General features: G+C 39.3%; 1 protein-coding gene across 6 annotated transcripts in view; it reads left to right on the top strand.

Moving 5' to 3' along the window:
• Window positions 1-19,977, top strand: part of UBA6 (ubiquitin like modifier activating enzyme 6) — a 29,368-nt gene that overhangs the window by 4,324 nt on the left and 5,067 nt on the right. For all 6 annotated transcript variants that reach the window (XM_071431716.1, XM_071431715.1, XM_071431712.1 and 3 more), the window contains 26 exons: window positions 259-287; window positions 1,078-1,172; window positions 1,667-1,778; window positions 2,873-2,953; window positions 3,488-3,610; window positions 5,643-5,766; window positions 6,974-7,077; window positions 7,519-7,581; window positions 8,050-8,126; window positions 8,763-8,829; window positions 9,231-9,374; window positions 10,066-10,133; window positions 10,398-10,476; window positions 10,667-10,747; window positions 11,103-11,180; window positions 12,429-12,610; window positions 12,964-13,069; window positions 13,790-13,879; window positions 13,989-14,069; window positions 14,644-14,772; window positions 15,597-15,648; window positions 15,776-15,839; window positions 16,675-16,744; window positions 17,378-17,449; window positions 18,148-18,265; window positions 19,217-19,410. In XM_071431716.1, the coding sequence (XP_071287817.1) occupies window positions 259-287; window positions 1,078-1,172; window positions 1,667-1,778; window positions 2,873-2,953; window positions 3,488-3,610; window positions 5,643-5,766; window positions 6,974-7,077; window positions 7,519-7,581; window positions 8,050-8,126; window positions 8,763-8,829; window positions 9,231-9,374; window positions 10,066-10,133; window positions 10,398-10,476; window positions 10,667-10,747; window positions 11,103-11,180; window positions 12,429-12,610; window positions 12,964-13,069; window positions 13,790-13,879; window positions 13,989-14,069; window positions 14,644-14,772; window positions 15,597-15,648; window positions 15,776-15,839; window positions 16,675-16,744; window positions 17,378-17,449; window positions 18,148-18,265; window positions 19,217-19,410 (2,483 nt within the window). The remainder of the gene's footprint in view (window positions 1-258; window positions 288-1,077; window positions 1,173-1,666; window positions 1,779-2,872; window positions 2,954-3,487; window positions 3,611-5,642; window positions 5,767-6,973; window positions 7,078-7,518; window positions 7,582-8,049; window positions 8,127-8,762; window positions 8,830-9,230; window positions 9,375-10,065; window positions 10,134-10,397; window positions 10,477-10,666; window positions 10,748-11,102; window positions 11,181-12,428; window positions 12,611-12,963; window positions 13,070-13,789; window positions 13,880-13,988; window positions 14,070-14,643; window positions 14,773-15,596; window positions 15,649-15,775; window positions 15,840-16,674; window positions 16,745-17,377; window positions 17,450-18,147; window positions 18,266-19,216; window positions 19,411-19,977) is intronic.

Raw genomic sequence — 19,977 nt, 5'->3', positions numbered from 1 at the left:
TCTGTAATCACAATTGTGGGATGAACAGCTGACAAATGACAAATGCAGAGAGTCTTTTTAACCTTGCTTATGTTATTTTGCTTTCTGGGGTGCTGTAGAATGCTTGAACCAAATGTAAAAGAGAAAAAACCCTTAAGCTATGAAGTTCTTAACAACGAAATACTGTTATTGTCCACCTGAATAACTATCTAATTACACATTTGCAAGTAACCTGCAATAATCCCTCTCTTTGTTTTTGCTTTGTTCTTATTTTTTCAGCCAAAAACATCATTCTGGCTGGGGTAAAGGTATGTAAAACAATTCTGTTGTTGGGTATTCTTGGGTAAGCATGAGAAAAAGGCAAAACACTACACACTAATCTAAAGTTTCTGAATCTGTTTCTCAGTAGAAGGGTTGCAAAACATGTGAGAACCTAGGGGTGAAAACTTTCAATAATTTGGAAGTTCTAGTGGTACTGTTAGACTCTCACATTAATGTCCACTGTGCTCTGAAATATCTCATAAAATATTTTAGCCAGCTGCTGATTAGATACTGAATCCTTTTGTACAAAGTGGCTTCTCCTAAATGGAGTGGTCCAAACTCAAAATCCAAACTATTCAAAATATGTTATCTTATTTTGTCATCCATGAGAATCCTTTTGTATAGACATTAGATTGGTTGGGTGTTTTAATCCAACAACTGTTTTTGTGCTCCTGGGATTAATTTTATTAGCAAGAAGCCTTTTAAAACTCTTCTTTCCAATAGAAAAAAATCAAATGAGTCCATTAATTTTCAGATCACAATTGCCCCTGTATCACAGTCTGGCAAAAATCTCCCTTGATATTTAAATGCTGTCTGTTATCACTGCAAACTGGGAGGAAAATGTTGAATGAAATGCATGTTGCAGATGTCTTTTGCTCTCTCAAACAGTAAGAGTTTTCTTGGGAAGGTGGTTGGAAGAGCTTGTTCTTATCTGTGCTACGACTGAATCTTCTGCAGTGTTAGTCCTTCAACATTTTATGGGGCTTAATCCATCCTTTTGGGTGCTGTGACCTTGTATATTTCTTCTGGCAAATGCTTTTTGACAAACTTTCTTAGGCTCTTACAGTTCATGACACCAAGCACTGCACAAAATGGGATTTGGGGATCAACTTCTTCATCCATGAAGATGATGTTACCAGTCAAAGGAACAGGTTAGTGAAGTCTTTGGAGTGAGAGCCTGATGGTCTCATCAGCATCAAAAATAGCAGTTTGTTGTCCAAGAGCTGGTAGTACTTATCAAACACCTGTTAAACCCTTTCTCTGGAGTTGCTGGCTGTGAGTACAGTGCCAAGGTAGATATTACAGGAAGTCTAGACTTGGGACTGAGGTTCTGAGTCACAAGTGTCACTGCTTGTTATGCAAATTTGATAGTGGGGGCCAACATGCATTTCTTCCTTGGGCTTTCTCAGCCACTTGTACAAGACTGGATAACAGCCATGACAGCAGACAATCCTTGAGTCCTGTGGGATATTGGACACAGCAGTTTTCCTCAGACCTGCTAGGAATTGAGGTGTAAATAAATGGGTTGTTGGTATTGCCAGGAGACATTGTGAGGATCTCTTGTAAGCCATGTGTAGTATGAAATTCTATATTGAAAATACAGTTTTGTAGATAACTAAAAAATTGAAAATTGTTTTTCTTTCAGGGCTGAGGCCACACTTCCTCGTATTGCAGAACTCAATCCATATGTCCATGTAGCAGCATCAACTGTGCCACTAGATGAAACCACAGATCTGTCTTTCCTAAAGCACTACCAGGTGTGTCACTCTTAAGGCAGTTGTATGTGTATTCATGTATTTTGTTCAGAGCATACAACTTGGATTTTTTATGTAAGTAAATAGAATAAAGAACTTCAAAGTATATGTTGAGATGGTGTAAATAAAACAGTAGGTCTTGTATTTAGACTGTTGAAGTGTTGTGCTTATTTTGTTCAAGACTGAAACAGTGGGTTTGTGTTCCCACCACTTTCTTAGTACACTTACTATGGGATTTGCTATGACAATAAATAGCTAAGTGGGGTTGCTGTACAATTTTTTTTCTTTGAAGGTGAAACTGTGACCTTTGCAGCTACATAGCACAGATGTTCTACATATATTCTGTGGGCTGTATGCCAGGCAGCAGAAGCTCAGTCTGTATATTTAGACGATTCATGTATGTATGTATGTAATGAAATGTAAGTGCCTCTGTGGTGGAGTGAGGGCACTTGCAGTTGTTCAGTCAGCTGTCTCCTGCCTGTGTGCATGGCTCAGTCTGAGAGCCACACCTTTACTGTGTGGCTGACATACAAGCACACCAAGTTTCTGAATGTCCCAGCTACAGCAGGCAGTGTAACTGAATGGGTTGCAGTGCACGTGCCTTGAACCCAATACTGTCCTAGATATTAAAGGAATGTGTGTAGAAATTCTGTGTCTGCAGTTTTATGACCACAAATACTGGAAGCCTGTGCAGACTTCTTGGTGTGCACTGATGAGTATTAATTATTTATGTTTGTTTGCTAGCTAAAATTCAAAATCTACATTTTTGCTGAGATTATCCATAACTGTTTTGGTAAATATTTTAATTGGGTATTGAATTCCACAGCTGCAGTCAAAAAAAAAAAAACAAACAACAACAAAAACCCAAACAAACAATAACCTGAGAATTTGCTGCTCCTGTTCTTACTCATTCTGTTTCCAGAACTTGTGGGGTGGTAACCAATCTGCTTTAATGAAAAAACTTCCTAAAGACTGCTTTCTCTTAAGGATAGGAGTCAGGACCCTTAAGTAGCTTAGTCTAGGTACTTAGGTTTCCCATAGCCTGAAGAGACTGATTGCTTTCAGTGTCTTAGAAGTATTTCTGTTCTTGTTCACAGTGTGTCATACTGACTGAAGTAAGTCTGTTGCTGCAGAAGAAGATTAATGACTTCTGTCATGCTCAGCAGCCACCTATTAAGGTAATAGAAAAAATGCAACACATGAATAATCTGTACAGTGGGCATTCTGGACCTCCAGGGTGTTCTTTCCAAAAATGGAGGAAGCTGGTTATGAGGTGTATAATTCAATGCAGATGGCATGTTGATGCAGCAGCGGGAGTTCTGGGAATACAGTGCTGCTACTGGTATTATCTGGATACCAGCACAGGTAACCACAGCTTGGTCCTTAATTTAAAAGCAATCATGTTAAAGAATTATTTTTCACTGTTAACTCAGAATGGTACTGAAGGATGTGCTGAGGCTGAGTGTAAGAGAAGCAGAGATGGCAGCATTTCACTGTGTAGTGGTGTTACTCCTGCCTTGTGAATGGGCTCAGAAATGCTCCTGCAGGTTCAAGGTCTATTGTCAGTGCTGTGCTGTGTAGTGTGGCCTGAGGACACGGCAGGTTTCCACTGTAGAATCAAACCTGCTGGCTTTAACAGCTCCAGTGTGAGGCATCATATCTTTGGCTTGTGCTGTTCTAGGGATACTCATGATGTTTATTTTCTCTTGTAGTTCATCAGTGCCGATGTGTATGGAGTATGTTCACGTTTGTTTTGTGACTTTGGTGATGAATTTGAAGTGCTGGATACAACAGGAGAGGAACCAAAGGAGATCTTCATTTCAAATATAACACAAGTAAGGGATAAAAGTCATTGTGTTGCTTTAACTGTGTTTGAAAGGACTCATTGTTGGCTCCTTGAAAAGGAGAGTGTCAGAGTGCTTCACTTGAGCAGCCTGCTAAGCAATTTAAAATTGGTGCTATAGGAGAAGCAAAGTTGCTTTGGTTACTTTGTTCTTATCCTCACCTCCTGGTTGTTACTTACTATGCAACACACAATAATGATTTTTTTGATTGGAGAGAGAGCAGGAGAAAGAAATGAGGGGATATAGAAAGAAAAGGATGTAATTTTGGTGTGGGAATAGGGTAAGTCTTGCAAGGAAGCGTGAAAATAGGCATGAAAAGAGCCCTTTTTTTAAGAAACTTCAGCACTTACAGGCAAGCTAATGGAATAATCAAGGGAACTGAAAGCATATTTTGAAAATAAATTTAAAGGTTTATTTTAACCTACCAAAGCAGAGGCAATGAGAAGGGGATATTATTGCTAGTACTTCCAGTGCAGAATGTAAAGGTGTCCATTTAATTTTGTATTATTGTTCTATAAAAGGAAATTACTTTAGGTCCTTTTTGCAGTTCTGGAAGTCCAGACAGTAAGCTTACTCATCCAGCAAGTCTTTTGTCCTATCTCCAGTCTAGATATAAAATAACCAATCTAGGAGGGGTTGTACAGCAAGTTGGGTTTGGTCTGAATTAAAGTTTATGATATGATGATTATGTTCCTTGGTGCCTTTAAAAGGGAATGGATGATTTGACTGTTCTCAGTAATTACATAAGGAGTATGTAGTGGGATAGAATATAAGAAAATAAAGATAGTGTAGAAAGTAATCTTACCCCTAAGGAGTTGCACCTGGGCCAATTATCAAAGATTAGGAACAGGCCTGACTGTAACAGGCAAGAAACACCAAGAAGGTATGGAACTTTTGTGATAGGAGACAACAGTATGGAACCCCTGCAATAAGATGACAACAGGAGTACGTAGCTGAGTTTCGTGGCTTTTGCTGGTTACCTGCCAAGTCAAGGAATGAATATATATTTGTATATATGCCTTGTGTTTAATAATCTAATACTTGACTTTAGTTGTATCTTCTTCCACTCTGAAGTGTAAAACTGATGAGAATTAAAACTCAGTGCCATCAAGTGCCTCTTCTTGGTCCCATAAATTGGGTCAAGGTGGCACTGGTGTCCCTAAATCAGAGGAGAATTTTCTCCAGTCAACTCCTTTGCCATTGTTCATTCTCCACAGAGAATGCAGTCCACTGTAATGAAGTTCTGTGCTACTTAACTGGAATCTTTCTTGTACTGGAGACTCAGGAAGGGATGAGAGGAGACTTTACAGGCCAGGCTTGCTTGCAAATCCACCAGGTTACAGCCTGAGGTGCAGCACAAGGTCTTGATGAGCTGTGTTCAGACTGCAGTGAGGTCTCTGTGTGCGTGGCAGGGTGGCATCACATCCTGGAACAGGATGAGATGTTGTCTGAGATTCCTGCAGCTGTAAGCTTGTCTGTGACCTGCTGAAGCTGTGCCTCTCCTGTATGCTGTCCAGCTTTTTAAGCTTCCAAACATTCAAGACTGAGTTTGGATGTCCTTTCTAAGGATATCAGACAGAAAGGAAGCATGGAGTAATAAGCACCATTTACAAGACTTTATTTTTTTAATGCCTCTGAAAATTTCTTAGAACATGGGGAATATTTTTAGTTTGGAAAAGGGGGATAAATCTGCTACTGTTTTAGAACATAACAATGGATTTAACTCCTGAGAGCTAGCAAATGCAGTTTGTTAACATACTGAGAAGTGAAAACAGTAGTGAAAACGAAGTGAAAATGAGAGTGAAAATGAGAAAGTTTGTGTTGTAAAAACACTGTTAAATTGAAACTCGTAGGACACTCTGAAAAAGTTGCCATAGGTAACTCTCTTGCTGTGACAGAAATGAGGTATTAAAAGTATTAGAGATTGCAGTTTCAGTAGACAAAAAGCTGTGTGTCTGCAATGCAATGTTACCCTTATGCACGAGAGACTTTCCTCCTTGCTGACTGCCATTTTTTATTTCAGTCAAATCCTGGTATTGTCACTTGCCTTGAAAATCATCCACACAGGCTTGAAACAGGACAGTTCTTAACCTTTCGGGAAGTTAATGGAATGTCATGCTTGAATGGATCCACACACCAAATAACAGGTAAACTGCTGCTGGCTCATTTGCAAGGTACTTATTTTCTGGCCTGATTTAGCCACTGCAGTGTTAGTTACCAAAGTCAGAGGAGTGCTGGGTTTTTGCACCAAAAATTGCTTTTTGGTGCAAAGATCTTCTTGGTGTTGATGGTATTTAGTAAAGTCTACCTGAAGTCATCTTGCTACTTGAGGAGGCAATGGAATGGCTCAGCTCAAACTGTGGAATCTAGTTAGCAGCCTCTGAGCTGACCATCCTTTGTCTGCTGATGAAACTGATTTGGTATTTGGAGGGTCCCATAATGCCTGTGCTTCTGTCATGGTTTTGGATGCCACTTAGTCTGTCACTGCTTGCCTTGTAGCTTTTTTGGGTGACAATTTAAGTGTACAGGGATGCATTGCAATGTTCTAAGAATGCTTTTAAAATTATTTTCATTATTTACATCTACCCTGCTTTGTTCTACTTCATGCATGTCTCAAGGCATTCTACTTGGTTCCTTTTGGATGCTGGGGAATTTTTCAATTCCCAGATCTGAATGTCTGTTTGTTTGGAGCAGAAGAGAGAGCAAGTGGGTGGGAGTTGTTTTTAACTGTCTTGTGGTCTGAGACAAAAACCAGTACCCTTGAAACATGTGCTTGAATGTGTTTCCTCTGGGCCCTTGCATTTTGCTAGAACTGATGCTGCAGTCAGTTCATTCCTCTATTCATTGCTTAGCTTTTGGTTTTAGTTTCACACGAATTAACAATTTTTCTGTCTTTTTGCCTTGCCTGAATGATGCTTCCCATCTATGAGGGGAAAGATGTGACAAAATGCTCCAGCTGCCTTTTTTGATTACCTCTAGTTCTCATCACAGGGCTAAAGTCCTACTCAGAGCAGTTAATACTGGACACCTCTGTGCACATTCTAAAGAAAATTACATGTGATTTCATTTTTGTAAAAGAGCTGTGGTCATCAGAATTCTTGTTAATTCTTCTGCCACTTAAAAAAGCTCATTTCATAACAGATCATGTGAAACTAATGCTTTGTCCCTCTGCCAGTTTCTGGGTTAATCCTGTTAGAAGGATCAACTGTGCTTATGCTTTCAAAATAAGGTTGCCCACTGCAAATTGCAGCATTAAAAGAAAGGACAGGCAAACCCCCCCCAACTGTATACAGAACTGTAGCGTCCAATGACACTTAGAATTATCTGTCACTGTTTATTGTCTTCTCTTTTCAGTGGTGTCACCTTACTCCTTCAGCATTGGTGATACATCAGAGATGGAGCCTTACCTGCATGGAGGCATAGCTGTGCAAGTGAAGACACCCAAGATGTGTTACTTTGTAAGTGTGTGCTTGACAGAACTGGGTTCTCAGGCATTAACGCTCTGAGCACTGGAAGCAGAGTTCAGCATGTAAATGTTTCCTAGAATTATAGAATGTCCTTTGTTTGGAAGGGACCCACATGGATCATGGACTCCAGCTCCTGGCTCTGCACAGGACAGGCCCAAAAATGACACCTGTTCAAAGATGAGTCTTGCCACTAGGATGACTCATTCCTCTGACTATTTTTGAAGCATTCCTCTGACTATTTTTGATAGAACTTGCAGTAGATAATTATTTTTAGCATCTAGTATGGTATGAATAATGAAAGGAGCAATGGCAGTGCTAGTCAGAAAGGATATGTATTTCCTAATCTCTGTAGGAAGACTATTGTTTTGTCAGGTAGCAGTGGCTGTGGTATTCTTAAGTGGTGTGTTGTTGTCATGAATTCTGCTTTTCCAGGAACAGCTGGAGAAGCAGATAACAAACCCATTATGCCTTGTTCCGGATTTTAGCAAGCCTGAGGTAATTAGCATGTGGGGACTTGGGCATAAGTGCTCTAATAGTAAAAATACATGAATTGTAATCTGTAACTTTGTGTTTAACATAATATAATTTCTACTTTTTGCCCTTAATGCTGTGTTTTGTTATTGATGTTTGGCAAAATGCAATACATTATAATGTCTGGTTAAAAGAAGATTACTGCACTTTCCAATTTCAGCTCTAAATTCTTTTGGGGACTCTTCAGTTGGATTTAGTTGAAATGGGTGCTGAATGTGTGTAAAGGGCGTTGCATTACTGAGCAACACTTTTTTAAAAACATTAATAAAATGTACTTCAAATTCACTTTTTAAGGCCATTTTAAAACTTTTTTGAGTGTTGTACTTAAGAGACAAGATATGAAATGGTAACAGAAGAGTTCAAATATTTGTTTTTGTTTACTTCATTTCTTGCTAGTTTGTAACTGATCAACAGCTGTTTTTGTCTTAACAGGCACCTTTGCAGATTCATGTTGCCATGCTTGCCTTGAACCACTTCCAGGAGAACTTTGGTCGTGGACCAAACATTGGGTAAAGCAGCAGTTCTGTGTTTGCCAAGCCTTGAACCAGACAGGTCTCTCCTTTTGGTGTAGTTCCTGGGTGGCTGTGCAGCACGGTGCCTCCCCTGTCTGGTACCTGATAGACCATGTAGAAATGGAAAGATGAAAAATGTGACCTGATGTGTGTCTGGGTGTCTAACAAGGCTTTCTCAATATAGCAATGACACTCTCTGGGCCCAGGCAGACAGGAGATACTTCTGGAGGGAGGCCTTCTCTGTTCTAGTTTTTTCACACTGTGGGACTGATATGGAAAAGTTGTTTCAGTGATCCTGAATGGATTTAAAAAACCTGAATGATTTGGGTTTAACTTTCAGTGTTTTTCATTCAGCTGTAGTTCTTGATGTGTGTAATTTTGAGTTAAATGAGACAAAATTACTTAAAAAGTATAAATCTTAAGACTGTACTTGCACATGGGCTTTTCCACTGAGACTCCTGTTCTTGAGTAAACCCTAACATTTAGAAGTACATCTTGAATACCTACGGTTAAGGATAATGTGAGATTCTAGACTTCCTACTGTCTCCATTGCTTTTTTCTGCCATTGACTGTGTTTCTAGAAGAACTCTGGAATGTTTAAGTCATCATTATTGTTTTTACCCTGGTGTCTAGATGCCTTCAAGATGCTGAGGAAATGCTGAAAATAGCCATTTCTATAAGTGAAACACTGGAAAACAAAGTGAGTAAGGAACCATTATCATTATGACTCACTTTTTAATGTGCTTATTTACTAGCCTAAAAGCCATGCTTTAGTTGTTGGTCCTTGTTCCGGCCTTTGAGTCCATCTTTGGATAAATCAGCTAGCTTTTTGAAGGCCATGTGAGGAAACAGAATGGGATTTCAGCAGAGGTTCAGCTGAATGTTGACCTGACCTGAAGACTGATCCTGTGGTGATGTGAATCCGGTTTTTAGACAAATGCATGTGACAAATATAGGATATATGGTGGATCTGTCTTGGCTGGAAACATTTTGCTAGTCAGAGTGAAATAATCTGTCTTTTACTGAAGAAGAATGGTCTGTGAAACTGTCACTGACTTGTTCACTGAGGGGGCAAACCTGTTCCTGTGTCTTACTTTTCAGCCTCAGGTGAATGGAGATGTGGTGAAATGGTTGTCTAGAACTGCTCAGGGATTTCTACCTCCTTTGGCTGCAGCAGTGGGTGGTGTTGCTAGCCAGGAAGTCCTGAAAGCAGTAACAGGAAAATTTTCTCCATTGCAGCAGTGGGTAAGGCTGTCTTGGTTTTTGGATGGTTATTTTGACATCTTATGAATGGATCATTGTGTGATTATGATTATGATTATTAATTTATGATCAGAGTAACCTGAACAACTTCCATGACATGGAACTAAAAAAAAAATAAATTTGAGACTATATTTAGAAGAAGTAGTGCTTTTATGAGTACAATAAAATTACAGCCAGTTTTAGTTAAAGTTTTTGTATTTGGGGTTCAGATAGCACATTGTTTTTCCACACTAGCAACAAGAACCTTGGCTTGTCACTGCATGGATGCAAAGGTGTGATATAGTGCAGATACCAGCTTAAGCTACTGTACATAAGATCAGGGCTTTCAGACTCTCAGGATAAATGTCAGAGTACAGTTGGATTAGAAAATGTCACAATCTTCAGAGTTACCTATGGAGGGGTAACATGCCTGTCAGAAGTAAAAAACTTGCAGCTCACCTGTTTGAGTGAATGTTTTTTCCCCTTTGTGTCCAAATGCTTTTCCTGTTCACTAAAATTGTGAAGTGAACTGTAGGGTACCAGATGCTGTGTAGTCTTCCAATAAAAACTTAATGCTCTTACATTTCCAGACTCTGTTGTTCATACAAAGTACTTAATTTTAAAATTAAAATAACATGAATGTTTTTCACAGGTTTTTAGTAGATTTTTTTTTCTTTTTTCATTTTTTTTGCAGCTATATATAGATGTTTTAGACATTGTAACACCTCTAGAGAAGGTGGGCTCTGAGGAGTTTCTCCCACGGTAAATATAACTACAAACTGCTGGCTTATGTACTGTTCACATCTGAGTCTCAAGCAGGCACAGATGTCTTTTAAAGTTAATTCAGTGCTGTGTGCTGGAGGGACAAGTTGGGGGTTAAGAATGTGTGTCCTATTTTAGCATGGAAAGGAATTATACTCTGTCTGACTTTGTTAGTTCATGTCAAAGTGTAGTTTGGCATCAATGGTACCATCATGATAAATAGCAGCTTGAAGTCTCCTGTTTTTGTCTCCTGTGCCTACGTAGGGGAGATAGATATGATGCCTTGAGGGCTTGTATTGGAGACTCTCTGTGCCAGAAGCTCCATGATTTGAATGTGTTCTTGGTGAGTATGACTGACACTGTTACACTGTTTGCAAATGCTTTGTTGGTACAGCTAATGCCCACTGTCCCCAAAATACACGAGGGCAGCTCTGTGATGTGTCACTGCAGAATAAATGGTCCAGAATTGGAATGGATTTGTCTTTGTGGTTTCCACTTAACATTTCTGATTCTAAAAATGTAATGTTCTTTAGGTTGGCTGTGGAGCCATAGGCTGTGAAATGCTAAAAAACTTTGCACTTCTTGGTGTTGGTACTGGGCAAGACAAAGGATTGGTAAGTTAACCTTACTTCTTATTAGAAGTAGTGTGACAGGGATGAGTTAAATAATTAGACTACTAAAATTGTTAAAAGCTTAAGTCTTACTTCAGGTTGATGTCTGTGCAGAGAATACAGTGGCCTTGGCATAGAAGGGTGTGCAATTAGAAGGAGAAAACACTTGAGCAGTCTTGCTGTATTTTGATTTTAAAACAAAATGTAGTCAGTCAGTGTAAGCAGAGCTTTGGCCACAGTGGATGCCAATAACAGTGTTTTGTTTTGACAAGTGTTTATAGAAGTTTCATCAAGATCATTGCTCAGTGTTGCACTTAAATTGTAACTTCAGCTGTTGCTTTTGCCCCTTCTGACTTAGGTTACAATTACAGATCCAGATTTGATAGAGAAATCCAACCTGAACAGGCAGTTTCTTTTTCGACCTCATCACATACAGGTAGGCTTTCTTATTTAGTAAATTTTCTGGACTATTGTGTTTCCCTGTCCTATGTCCATACACAGAGCTGAACTTGTGAGTGTCTGTACTGTCCAGAAAAGACTTAAAGGCTATAATGAAATCTAAGGGTTTTTTTAAACAAGCCTGAAACTCCAATGGCATCCAACTCATCACTAGTGTCAGTTAAGTAAAATTGGTTGTCTAATCTTAATTTGTACTGGTGTTTTTGACTAATGAAATCTCTCAAATTTGACAGTTGGATGAGTACTGTATTGCTTAAGAGCCTGCCATGCGTTACTATGTCAGAAATGCTCTACTATGCCATTGAAATTTGGGGAAAATAAAACAACAAAAAATAGAGAGTGCTGGCAGAAGTGTTTTTAATAGAGCTCAGTAGTGCTGCTGCTGATGGAATGTGACCAAAGTTGGTGTCTTTTGACTTAATTTAGCTTTCACTAAGCTGGTAAATGGTTTTGAAAAAGCCCAACATGTACATTCAGTAAATGCATAACAGAGAAGCTGTTAATTCCTTAGAAGCAGAGAGAACATCCCAGTACTTGCAAACACAGCACAAAATAATAAAGGTGGCTTAGATCATGACAGCAGTGTGGAAAAAGGCTTCCCCTGCCCAAAACCTAACAGTTGAATTTTCTGCCTCCTGTTTATGCGTGGCAAATCTGAGAACAGATTGCACTTGGGATGGATAGCTAAATGGAAGGTGAACCCTGCAAGCTTTTAGAAGCCACAGGCTTGAGTGCTGATCTTCAGATAATTGTGGTATGGCTAAAAGTGTGGAGTAGGTCAAGAACTCTATTTCAGTTTAGCTTCTGAAATTGGTTTTGTGTGGAATGCCTTGCAGTAATGTGATTATTCACAGGTGCTTGATGTCTGTGCTACAGAGACAGAGTTACTGATGGGTTTATCCTCACACAGTCATAAGCTGCTCCCTTCTTTTGAAGAAATTCCTATGAGTGGCAGCATGTTGCATCAGTTTTTTACTTGATAAACCATTTAAGCACTTCTACCACCACGTCCTCTCTGAAACACTAAATAAAACAAAAAATAAAACTAGATCAATAAGGTATTTATCAGTGAGGGAGGTATATGAATAAAACCATCATTACTGTGTGTTTTGCATACTAACATTTCTATCAGTGAATTTTGTCTGATCAGTAAATGAAGTTGCTGTTTTTGTGTCCCTGATGTTCTTTATCTGCATATTGCTGATATCTGTATTTATGCTTTCAGAAACCTAAGAGCTATACTGCGGCAGAAGCAACTCTGAACATCAATCCTTACATAAAGATTGATTCAGATATCAATAAAGTTTGTCCAGCGACTGAGAACACTTACAGTGATGAATTCTACACCAAGCAAGACGTGATTGTGACTGCTTTGGACAATGTTGAAGCCAGGAGATACATTGATAGGTAGGGGGTGGAAGGGAAGCCAGGGCAACTGTTAACTTCTGATGATGGTGAGGATACTCCGTCAGTTTTAAGATTATTAAAGCATAAAAATATGCATTTAAATTTAAAAGTGGAGATATTGACATTTACAAATCATTTCTAATGCTCATAATCCACACATTTTGAGATATAGGGTATCTTGATCTAACCTGAATAATTCTTATTTAATCTCTTTTTTTTCCCTGAGTTTGGTGTAAGCTTTCCACTCTTGTGAAAGTGCCTAGAGACAATTCTAGTTGCACTCCAGTAATGTTTGCAAGGCAAGAATGTAGAGATTGTTCTGTACTCTGATAGTCTGTGTCTTTCCATGTCAGTCGTTGTGTAGCAAACCTGCGTCCTCTTATAGACTCTGGAACTATGGGAACAAAAGGACACACAGAAGTTATCGTGCCCCATCTGACAGAGTCCTACAATAGTCATGTAAGTCTTCCAAGACTATCGCTCACCTTCTGTAGCTTGTCCCATGATGCCCTCTGATTCTTTGATCATTTTTGTGTCTTTCTAAAATAAGTGGCCTATTTGAGCTGCTGCAGAACAGTACTGTTAGGAAATAATTGCTTCCTTTGTTTCTGAAGAAAAACTCAGAGGAAATAAAATTTGAGCATTTCTTTACAAGCATACATAATAGTTCTGTTTGAATGGGAGAGGGGAAAATGAACCTTCAGGCTCTATTGCTGATAGACACTACCTGCAGTATCCCTCTATTTTAAGTTCTTGTGGAGAAATTCACTGGTTGAGAACACCATGAAATAGGGCCATGTGGACACAGAGACAGGATTTTGAGCATCCTAGTTGTCTTGTTAGGGTCCATAAAGAAGTCTTTCTGGCTTTGAGTGACAGGGCATGAAAAACTCATGTTGAAAATGTACATGAATGCCAGCTCCACATCTTGGAAAACCTGTCTGGCAATTTCGCCTGTTGTTTATGTTTCAAAGTTCAGTTTTGCTTTCCAGTGTTGAGTTTAGATTATTCCTCATAAAGAAGAATTGACAATACTAGCTAGCGCTGATAAAACAGATTTCTAAGCATAAAAAGCCACCTTGTATTTTGTAACAGCAGAGTTTTTAACTTATGTAGTGTACAAATTCTTGGTGCAATTATTAGCAATTAACTTGGGTAAGCAACTCTCTTTAATTACAGCGGGATCCACCAGAGGAAGAAATACCTTTCTGCACCTTGAAGTCTTTCCCAGCTGCTATTGAGCATACGATTCAGTGGGCAAGAGATAAGGTAATGAATTAACCCTTCTGGCATTCAGCACAACTCCATGTGTGTTTGGAAGGGTGGGCATCTTATAGTCTTCTTGCATAATGCCATATTTGTTCTTTTTATTTTACAGTTTGAAAGTTCATTTTCTCACAAGCCTTCATTGTTTAACAAATTCTGGCAAACCTATCCATCGGCAGAAGAAGTTTTACAGGTAAGGGAATGTTGCCATGGTAAAATAGAGAGTTTAAACTGCTGCTTTATGGATTTTGTTTCTATTTAAGGCCAGTGAGATTACAGTTAGTTTCTGAGTTTTTTCAGAAAACCTGAAGACTTACTTGGCCAAGTCATTAGTTGATCATATGAACAGTAGTTCTGGTGTGTCTCATAATTAAAAGTTTCTCCAGCTCATGGGCTCTGTACATGATGTAGAAACACCAGAAAGACTGAGACACTGCTAATGTGTGATTAGTGTGTGTCACACTGATGTGTAACTAGCTAGGAAAAATGAAAGTAAGACTGAGTTTGAAGTGAGTTCAAGTGATAATAAATTAGATTGGAATTGTTTACTGTCTTTTTATTTTGAGTCTGTAATGGCCTGTGGTCCAAAGGGCTGGGAAGTAAATGGGGAAAAACCCCAGTGGAGACGAGCACATTAAGGATAATATTTCATGAAGTGAACCTCTGTTTCCTCTTGCTTGTGGATTACTAAAAACATATTTATTGCTTGACTGGACTGGATTAAAAGGAATCTTGTCTGTTTAACATTTCCATGTTTCTTTCTCTAGCGAATAAAATCAGGAGAGAGCTTGGAAGGTTGTTTTCATGTTATTAAAACTCTCAGTAGAAGACCCCGAAGTTGGACTCAGTGTGTAGAACTAGCAAGAGTAAAATTTGAAAAGTATTTTAGCCATAAGGTAGGTAAGACCTGTAAATGGGGTAGTATGATGAGGATTTTAGAAAACCTCATGGCTCTAATAACAAGGTGGCCAAGTCTTCGCACTGACTTCCATCTCTTCATAAATAACGAACTATACTTGAAACCTAAAAATGCTGCGTCCCTTTCTACTGTAGCACTTCTAGGTCTGGTCTATTAACTCACTCTTAGTACTCTGTTCAGTAGTCTCCATGCAGTTTTCTTGGCATTTTTCCATTGTTTTCCAAAGTATCAGGATTATCAGATGTCTTTTATTAGGCAGTGGGTTTTTGTTTCCCACACTGAACTCCTGTTACTGAACTCACCTTTGTAACCCTGATTTTCTCAAAGATTTTTCTGAAATAAGAGCCAGTTGTTCTGACAGTCTGATCCACAGTGTTGCTTAAAGTATGTGTGTAATTTTGTAGGAAAAATGGGATTGGGATGTTTTGGATTAATAAACGTTCCTGTGCATACAGAATCCCTGGTGGTAGTTCTCACATTGAGAAAATATTGCATTCCGAGTTGTGAATCCATATGCTAGAATCCTAAAGTGACAATAAGGTGGGGGAGAATGCTTTGCCTCTTGGATTAAATACCTTCCTTGAGCTTTGTACAGATGAAGTGACATTGTCATCTCTGTTCTGTGAATGAAATGGGCAAGCACTCTGTCTAGTAGTACTTGTCTTTAAGCTGTCCATCTTGACAAAAGTGTTTGATGATTTTCCTAACTCTTTAAATTACTTCAGCTAGTCAGGCTTGATTTAGTATGGTCATGTCAATCTATGAGACAAATTACTAAAGCCTCTCTGGCTTTTCCTCTAGGCTCTTCAGCTGCTTCATTCATTTCCCCTTGATACACGATTAAAAGATGGAAGTAAGTACAAATGCCCCTTTATGCCTGTTGGCATATGCCAACATGTGTTGGCATATTCATGGCATATGTCATGCTGTTGCTGCTCCTGGTTCCTTGGGATTTCATCTTAAGTCTGTTTTCCTACCAGGTTTGTTTTGGCAATCACCAAAGAGGCCTCCTTTCCCAGTGAAGTTTGAATTTAATGATCCTTTGTAAGTATGGTACTGTTCCAGATGCATTGTATAGCATCCTATAAATCCCACCTTACAGAAGTGCTTTATAGCCCTGGAAGTTGGACTGGAATCAATAGCTGTTAGTGCACAGTCTTATCCTGTGGCAGATTTGGTGAGCTGCCAAATACTTTCACTGCAGATAATTTAATTTTCACTGATATGGGATTGGAGGGTGCTGTTCTGACAACATCTAATGTGAAATGGCTTAGAACAGCCCATTTCATGTCCTATATGGCTGCAGAATTACTGAGTTGTTGCTGTCACACCTCCCTGCCCCCACTGTCCACATCATAAAATGCAGGATGTGCCAAATGACCTAGTGAAGGGACTACTTTTCTTGTTCATTTCAATTTGGGTCTGATCTAGATGGCTTGGGTATTACAGATAATTTTAAAAATGGATGTGGTTGATGGATTAAAAAGCTTTTATGTGCTGTATATCTACAATTGCTTTGAGAAACTGGATCACCGTTTTTGGTTTGAGTGAAAACTGACATCATGGTAAATATCAAAGTAATTCTGAGGTTAAGCTTTTTATCATATTCATGTCATATGAGCATTTGTAATTGTTTGCTTGACTGCAAAGGATAAGGAGACATAGTTTTCATTTACTCTTCACTCATCAAAATTTTTCATCAAAGTTGTTTTGGGGACAACTTCTGAGTCACTCAAAATGTGCTGTTTTGTACTGTGTACACTGGAGGATGGAAATCCTGTTTCTCAGTATGTTTCTTCAAGATCTTGAACTGGTTGCAAACCTTTGGGCAACTGAAGTAGAAAAAACAACCAACCAAAAATAATTCTTTTTTCTTTAGGCACTATGGTTTCATCGTGAGCACAGCAAAGCTCTTCGCAACAGTGTACTGTGTTCCTTTCACAGAAAAGGTAATCCAGACTCTAACAGTGTTCCCTTAACTTAACCTGGTGTTCAGTTTGGGCCTATGTCCAGCTGCCAGTTCTTTTCAAGGGCTGATTAAAGTGATTCTTATAGTAATCTGTCCTTCAGCACTGTCTGTTTGGCAGATGCTTACACTTCCTTTATTTAAATATCCCTAACCTGGAGAAGAAATGAGTAGTGTAATGGATATTTTCAGTAAGCACTGAACTTAGTAATTATTATTTTGATGCAATATAACAACTGAACTAAATGAAAATCTCTTAAGGCTTTTAAAAAAAATTTAGTGTGTTACGTATGCTATGGAGGTTTTATTTTTTACTGCTTACCACCTCTGCATTGCTTATCTTTTTTCTTGTTTGTTTTTTAATTGGACCTTCCTGTAAGTCAGGTTTGCACTTCTGTTCAGTTTTTAAGTGCTAGATACTTCACACTGCTCTGGTTTGCTGTGGCAAATGAATTCTCACTTGGTGTTCTAATGATGATGTTTAGCTGAAAGCTGAGTATCTGTGAGACTTTTTGGGTCTAGTATTCTTTGAAATTTTATTGTATTTACAGTCTTTTTGTGGGGGCCTTTTGGAGTTGATGTGAATTTAAATTGTTTTTCTTCAAAACTATAACAGGACTTGTCAGAGGAAACCATTTTGGGGATTATTTCATCTGTGAAGGTACCAGAGTTTAGACCTTCAAACAAAGTAAGTATAATATTTAATTTAAAGAAAAAAATAAAGTATTCCACAAACAGTGTCCCACATCTCCAACTACTGCATTGATGCTAATGAGAAATAAATACAAATTATAATGTGTTCTGGGGAAATAAGTGTGTTAAGGTTAGAGGGAGCCTCTGAAGAACACCTAGTTCAATCCTCTTGCTTAAACAGGGGCTGCTAGAGCAAGTCATCAAGGACTGTGTCCCACTGGGTTATGAATATCTCTGAGAATAGAGACTCCACAGTCTCTCTCTCTGTTGGTGTTCAGCCATCCTCACAATTTTTCTGGGATGCTTTTGTTTGTTTCTTTTCCTTTGAAGTATGTTTGTGTGTTTCTTAGGGAACTTTATGTGCTTCAGTTTGTGCCCTTGTGCTGTCGCTGGGCACACTGTGCTGTCTGTACTTCCCCCCCGTGAGATACTTGTACACATTGATAGGATCCCACTGACCCTTTTATTCTCCACTCTGAACCATCACAGCTCTCTCAGCTTCTTCTTGTATGAGAGATGCTCCTGTCCTTTAATGTTCTTAGAAGCTCTTGGCTGGACTTGATCCAGTAAATCCATGTCTCTCTTGAGATGGGGAGGAAGACCTGCAAGGAAGACAGGAAATTTAGTATGCTTGACAGCTGCACTGTATGAAGTTCATGTATTTTATTACTCAAGCACTGCGCACACTTGCAGGTTGTACAGACTGATGAAACTGCGAGAAAACCAGATCATATTCCTGTCAGCAGTGAGGATGAAAGAAATGCTATTTTCCAGCTGGAGAAGTCTATACTATCCAATGAAGCTCTGGAAAGTGAGTAGTGCAAATCAGTGTCATAGTTTAGTAATATCCTGCATTTGCCACTAGTGACATTCACATCTTTGGATGAAGCAGTTCTGGAATTCTGCAAGAAGTAGAGCTGATATCTAAAGCTTTCTGAAGTGCCATGCAGATACCTGTCCTGTTGCTTGACATTACCATATGGTTCTGTATTTCTGAGATTCATGGAAGTTTTAGGCTTTCTGTTACGCTTGCTTGTAATTGCGACACTGATGACAGGGAGCAGGCAGCAGTGAGGAGGAAGGGTGCTGGCTGGATCCCAGATGGACTGCAAATTATTTGGGCATGAGAAGGCTGACTGTCACTACTTAGAGTTCTCAGTCTGAAATGATCCTAAATTGTAAAGACTGTTAAGAGTCTTCCTCAGCATCTTCTGGATTTAAAATGAGGATGCTCGCATTCCATTTTGTGCCTGGACGCACAAAGAGGCCACTAGGCAACAACTACATGCAAGCTCTTTTAGCCCATGAATTCAGGAGAAAGATCAGCTTATTCTTAACTCATCCTGGAGTCAGGGATGACACTCATGATGGAGTGTCAACCCAAAACTCTGATTTCAATGCTACTGAGTCTATATTTTGAAATTTTTGCAGCTAAACTAAGCTTTAAAAGGGAATTCTCTCAGGATGGAGCTTTAGTGAGGTGAGGTGTATGAGAAACATCCATAGGGATGTTCAAAATCTGTTCTTAGTGGTGCAAGGAAAGTAAAATTATAGAGCTCTGTTGATGTTTATTTCATTATTCACTTTTAGCAAGTGGTATTGAGAGGGGCATTTCCTAGCACAGGAGAACAAGTAAGGCACCAAGCTCAAGGATGTGAAATGTTTAATTTGTTAAGGTTCTAGTCCCTTTAAATTATGTTTAGGACATCTTCAGTTTTCTAATAATAATTTTTTTGCTCTTTTATATTTTTTTAATGAGCAGCTGACTTGCAAATGAAGCCCATCTCCTTCGAGAAAGATGATGATAGTAATGGGCACATAGATTTCGTAACAGCAGCGTCAAACCTGCGAGCCAAGATGTACAACATTGAGCCAGCTGATCGGTTCAAAACAAAGCGCATTGCTGGGAAGATTATTCCTGCCATTGCAACAGCTACTGCTGCAGTATCAGGGCTGGTAAGATTGATTTTTAAAATGCATATTTCTTTCTCTTACTGTTTCTTGCCTTTCTCTTACTGTTTCTTGCTGTTGTCTGGGTATTGTTACTGCTACCCTGACAGAGGCTCATTTAAAGAAATGGATTTATTTCTCATGTACCAATAGCAAAGGTCATGCTTGATGCTAGGTGTGGTTGTTGAGGAATGCATGTAGTGCAGGCAGCTTAGTGTGGAGCTGCAGTGCCAGCCGAGCTGCTCCGTGAGGGAGCCTCAGGCAAGAGGTCATGAACTGCTGACCCTTTGCACAACAAAAGGCACAGGGACCTGTGGCCTAGCCAGGTGACCAGACACTCAGGGACACAGCAGGAGCTGAGGACTGAGCTGGAAGACACTGGACTGTCGAGCACAGAGACTGTAAGGGCACAAAAGCCCAGATAGTCCTTTGTTCAGGGCCCCTTCTCCAAGGCGCCAGCTTGAATTGTTATTCTGTTGCTACATCATGATGAAATTACTCAAAGAACCCAGAAGTCTGAGACTCTGCTAAGAAAAACCCAGGGTCCAGCCAGCAAGGAAACCTTGTCTGGCT

This window comes from Agelaius tricolor, unplaced genomic scaffold, assembly GCF_023055355.1.
Source record: "Agelaius tricolor isolate 1412-34295 unplaced genomic scaffold, bAgeTri1.0.p SCAF_8, whole genome shotgun sequence".
NCBI classification, from domain to species: domain Eukaryota; kingdom Metazoa; phylum Chordata; class Aves; order Passeriformes; family Icteridae; genus Agelaius; species Agelaius tricolor.
Note: the sequence above shows the minus strand (reverse complement) of the source record. Positions and strands in the feature narration are given on the sequence as shown.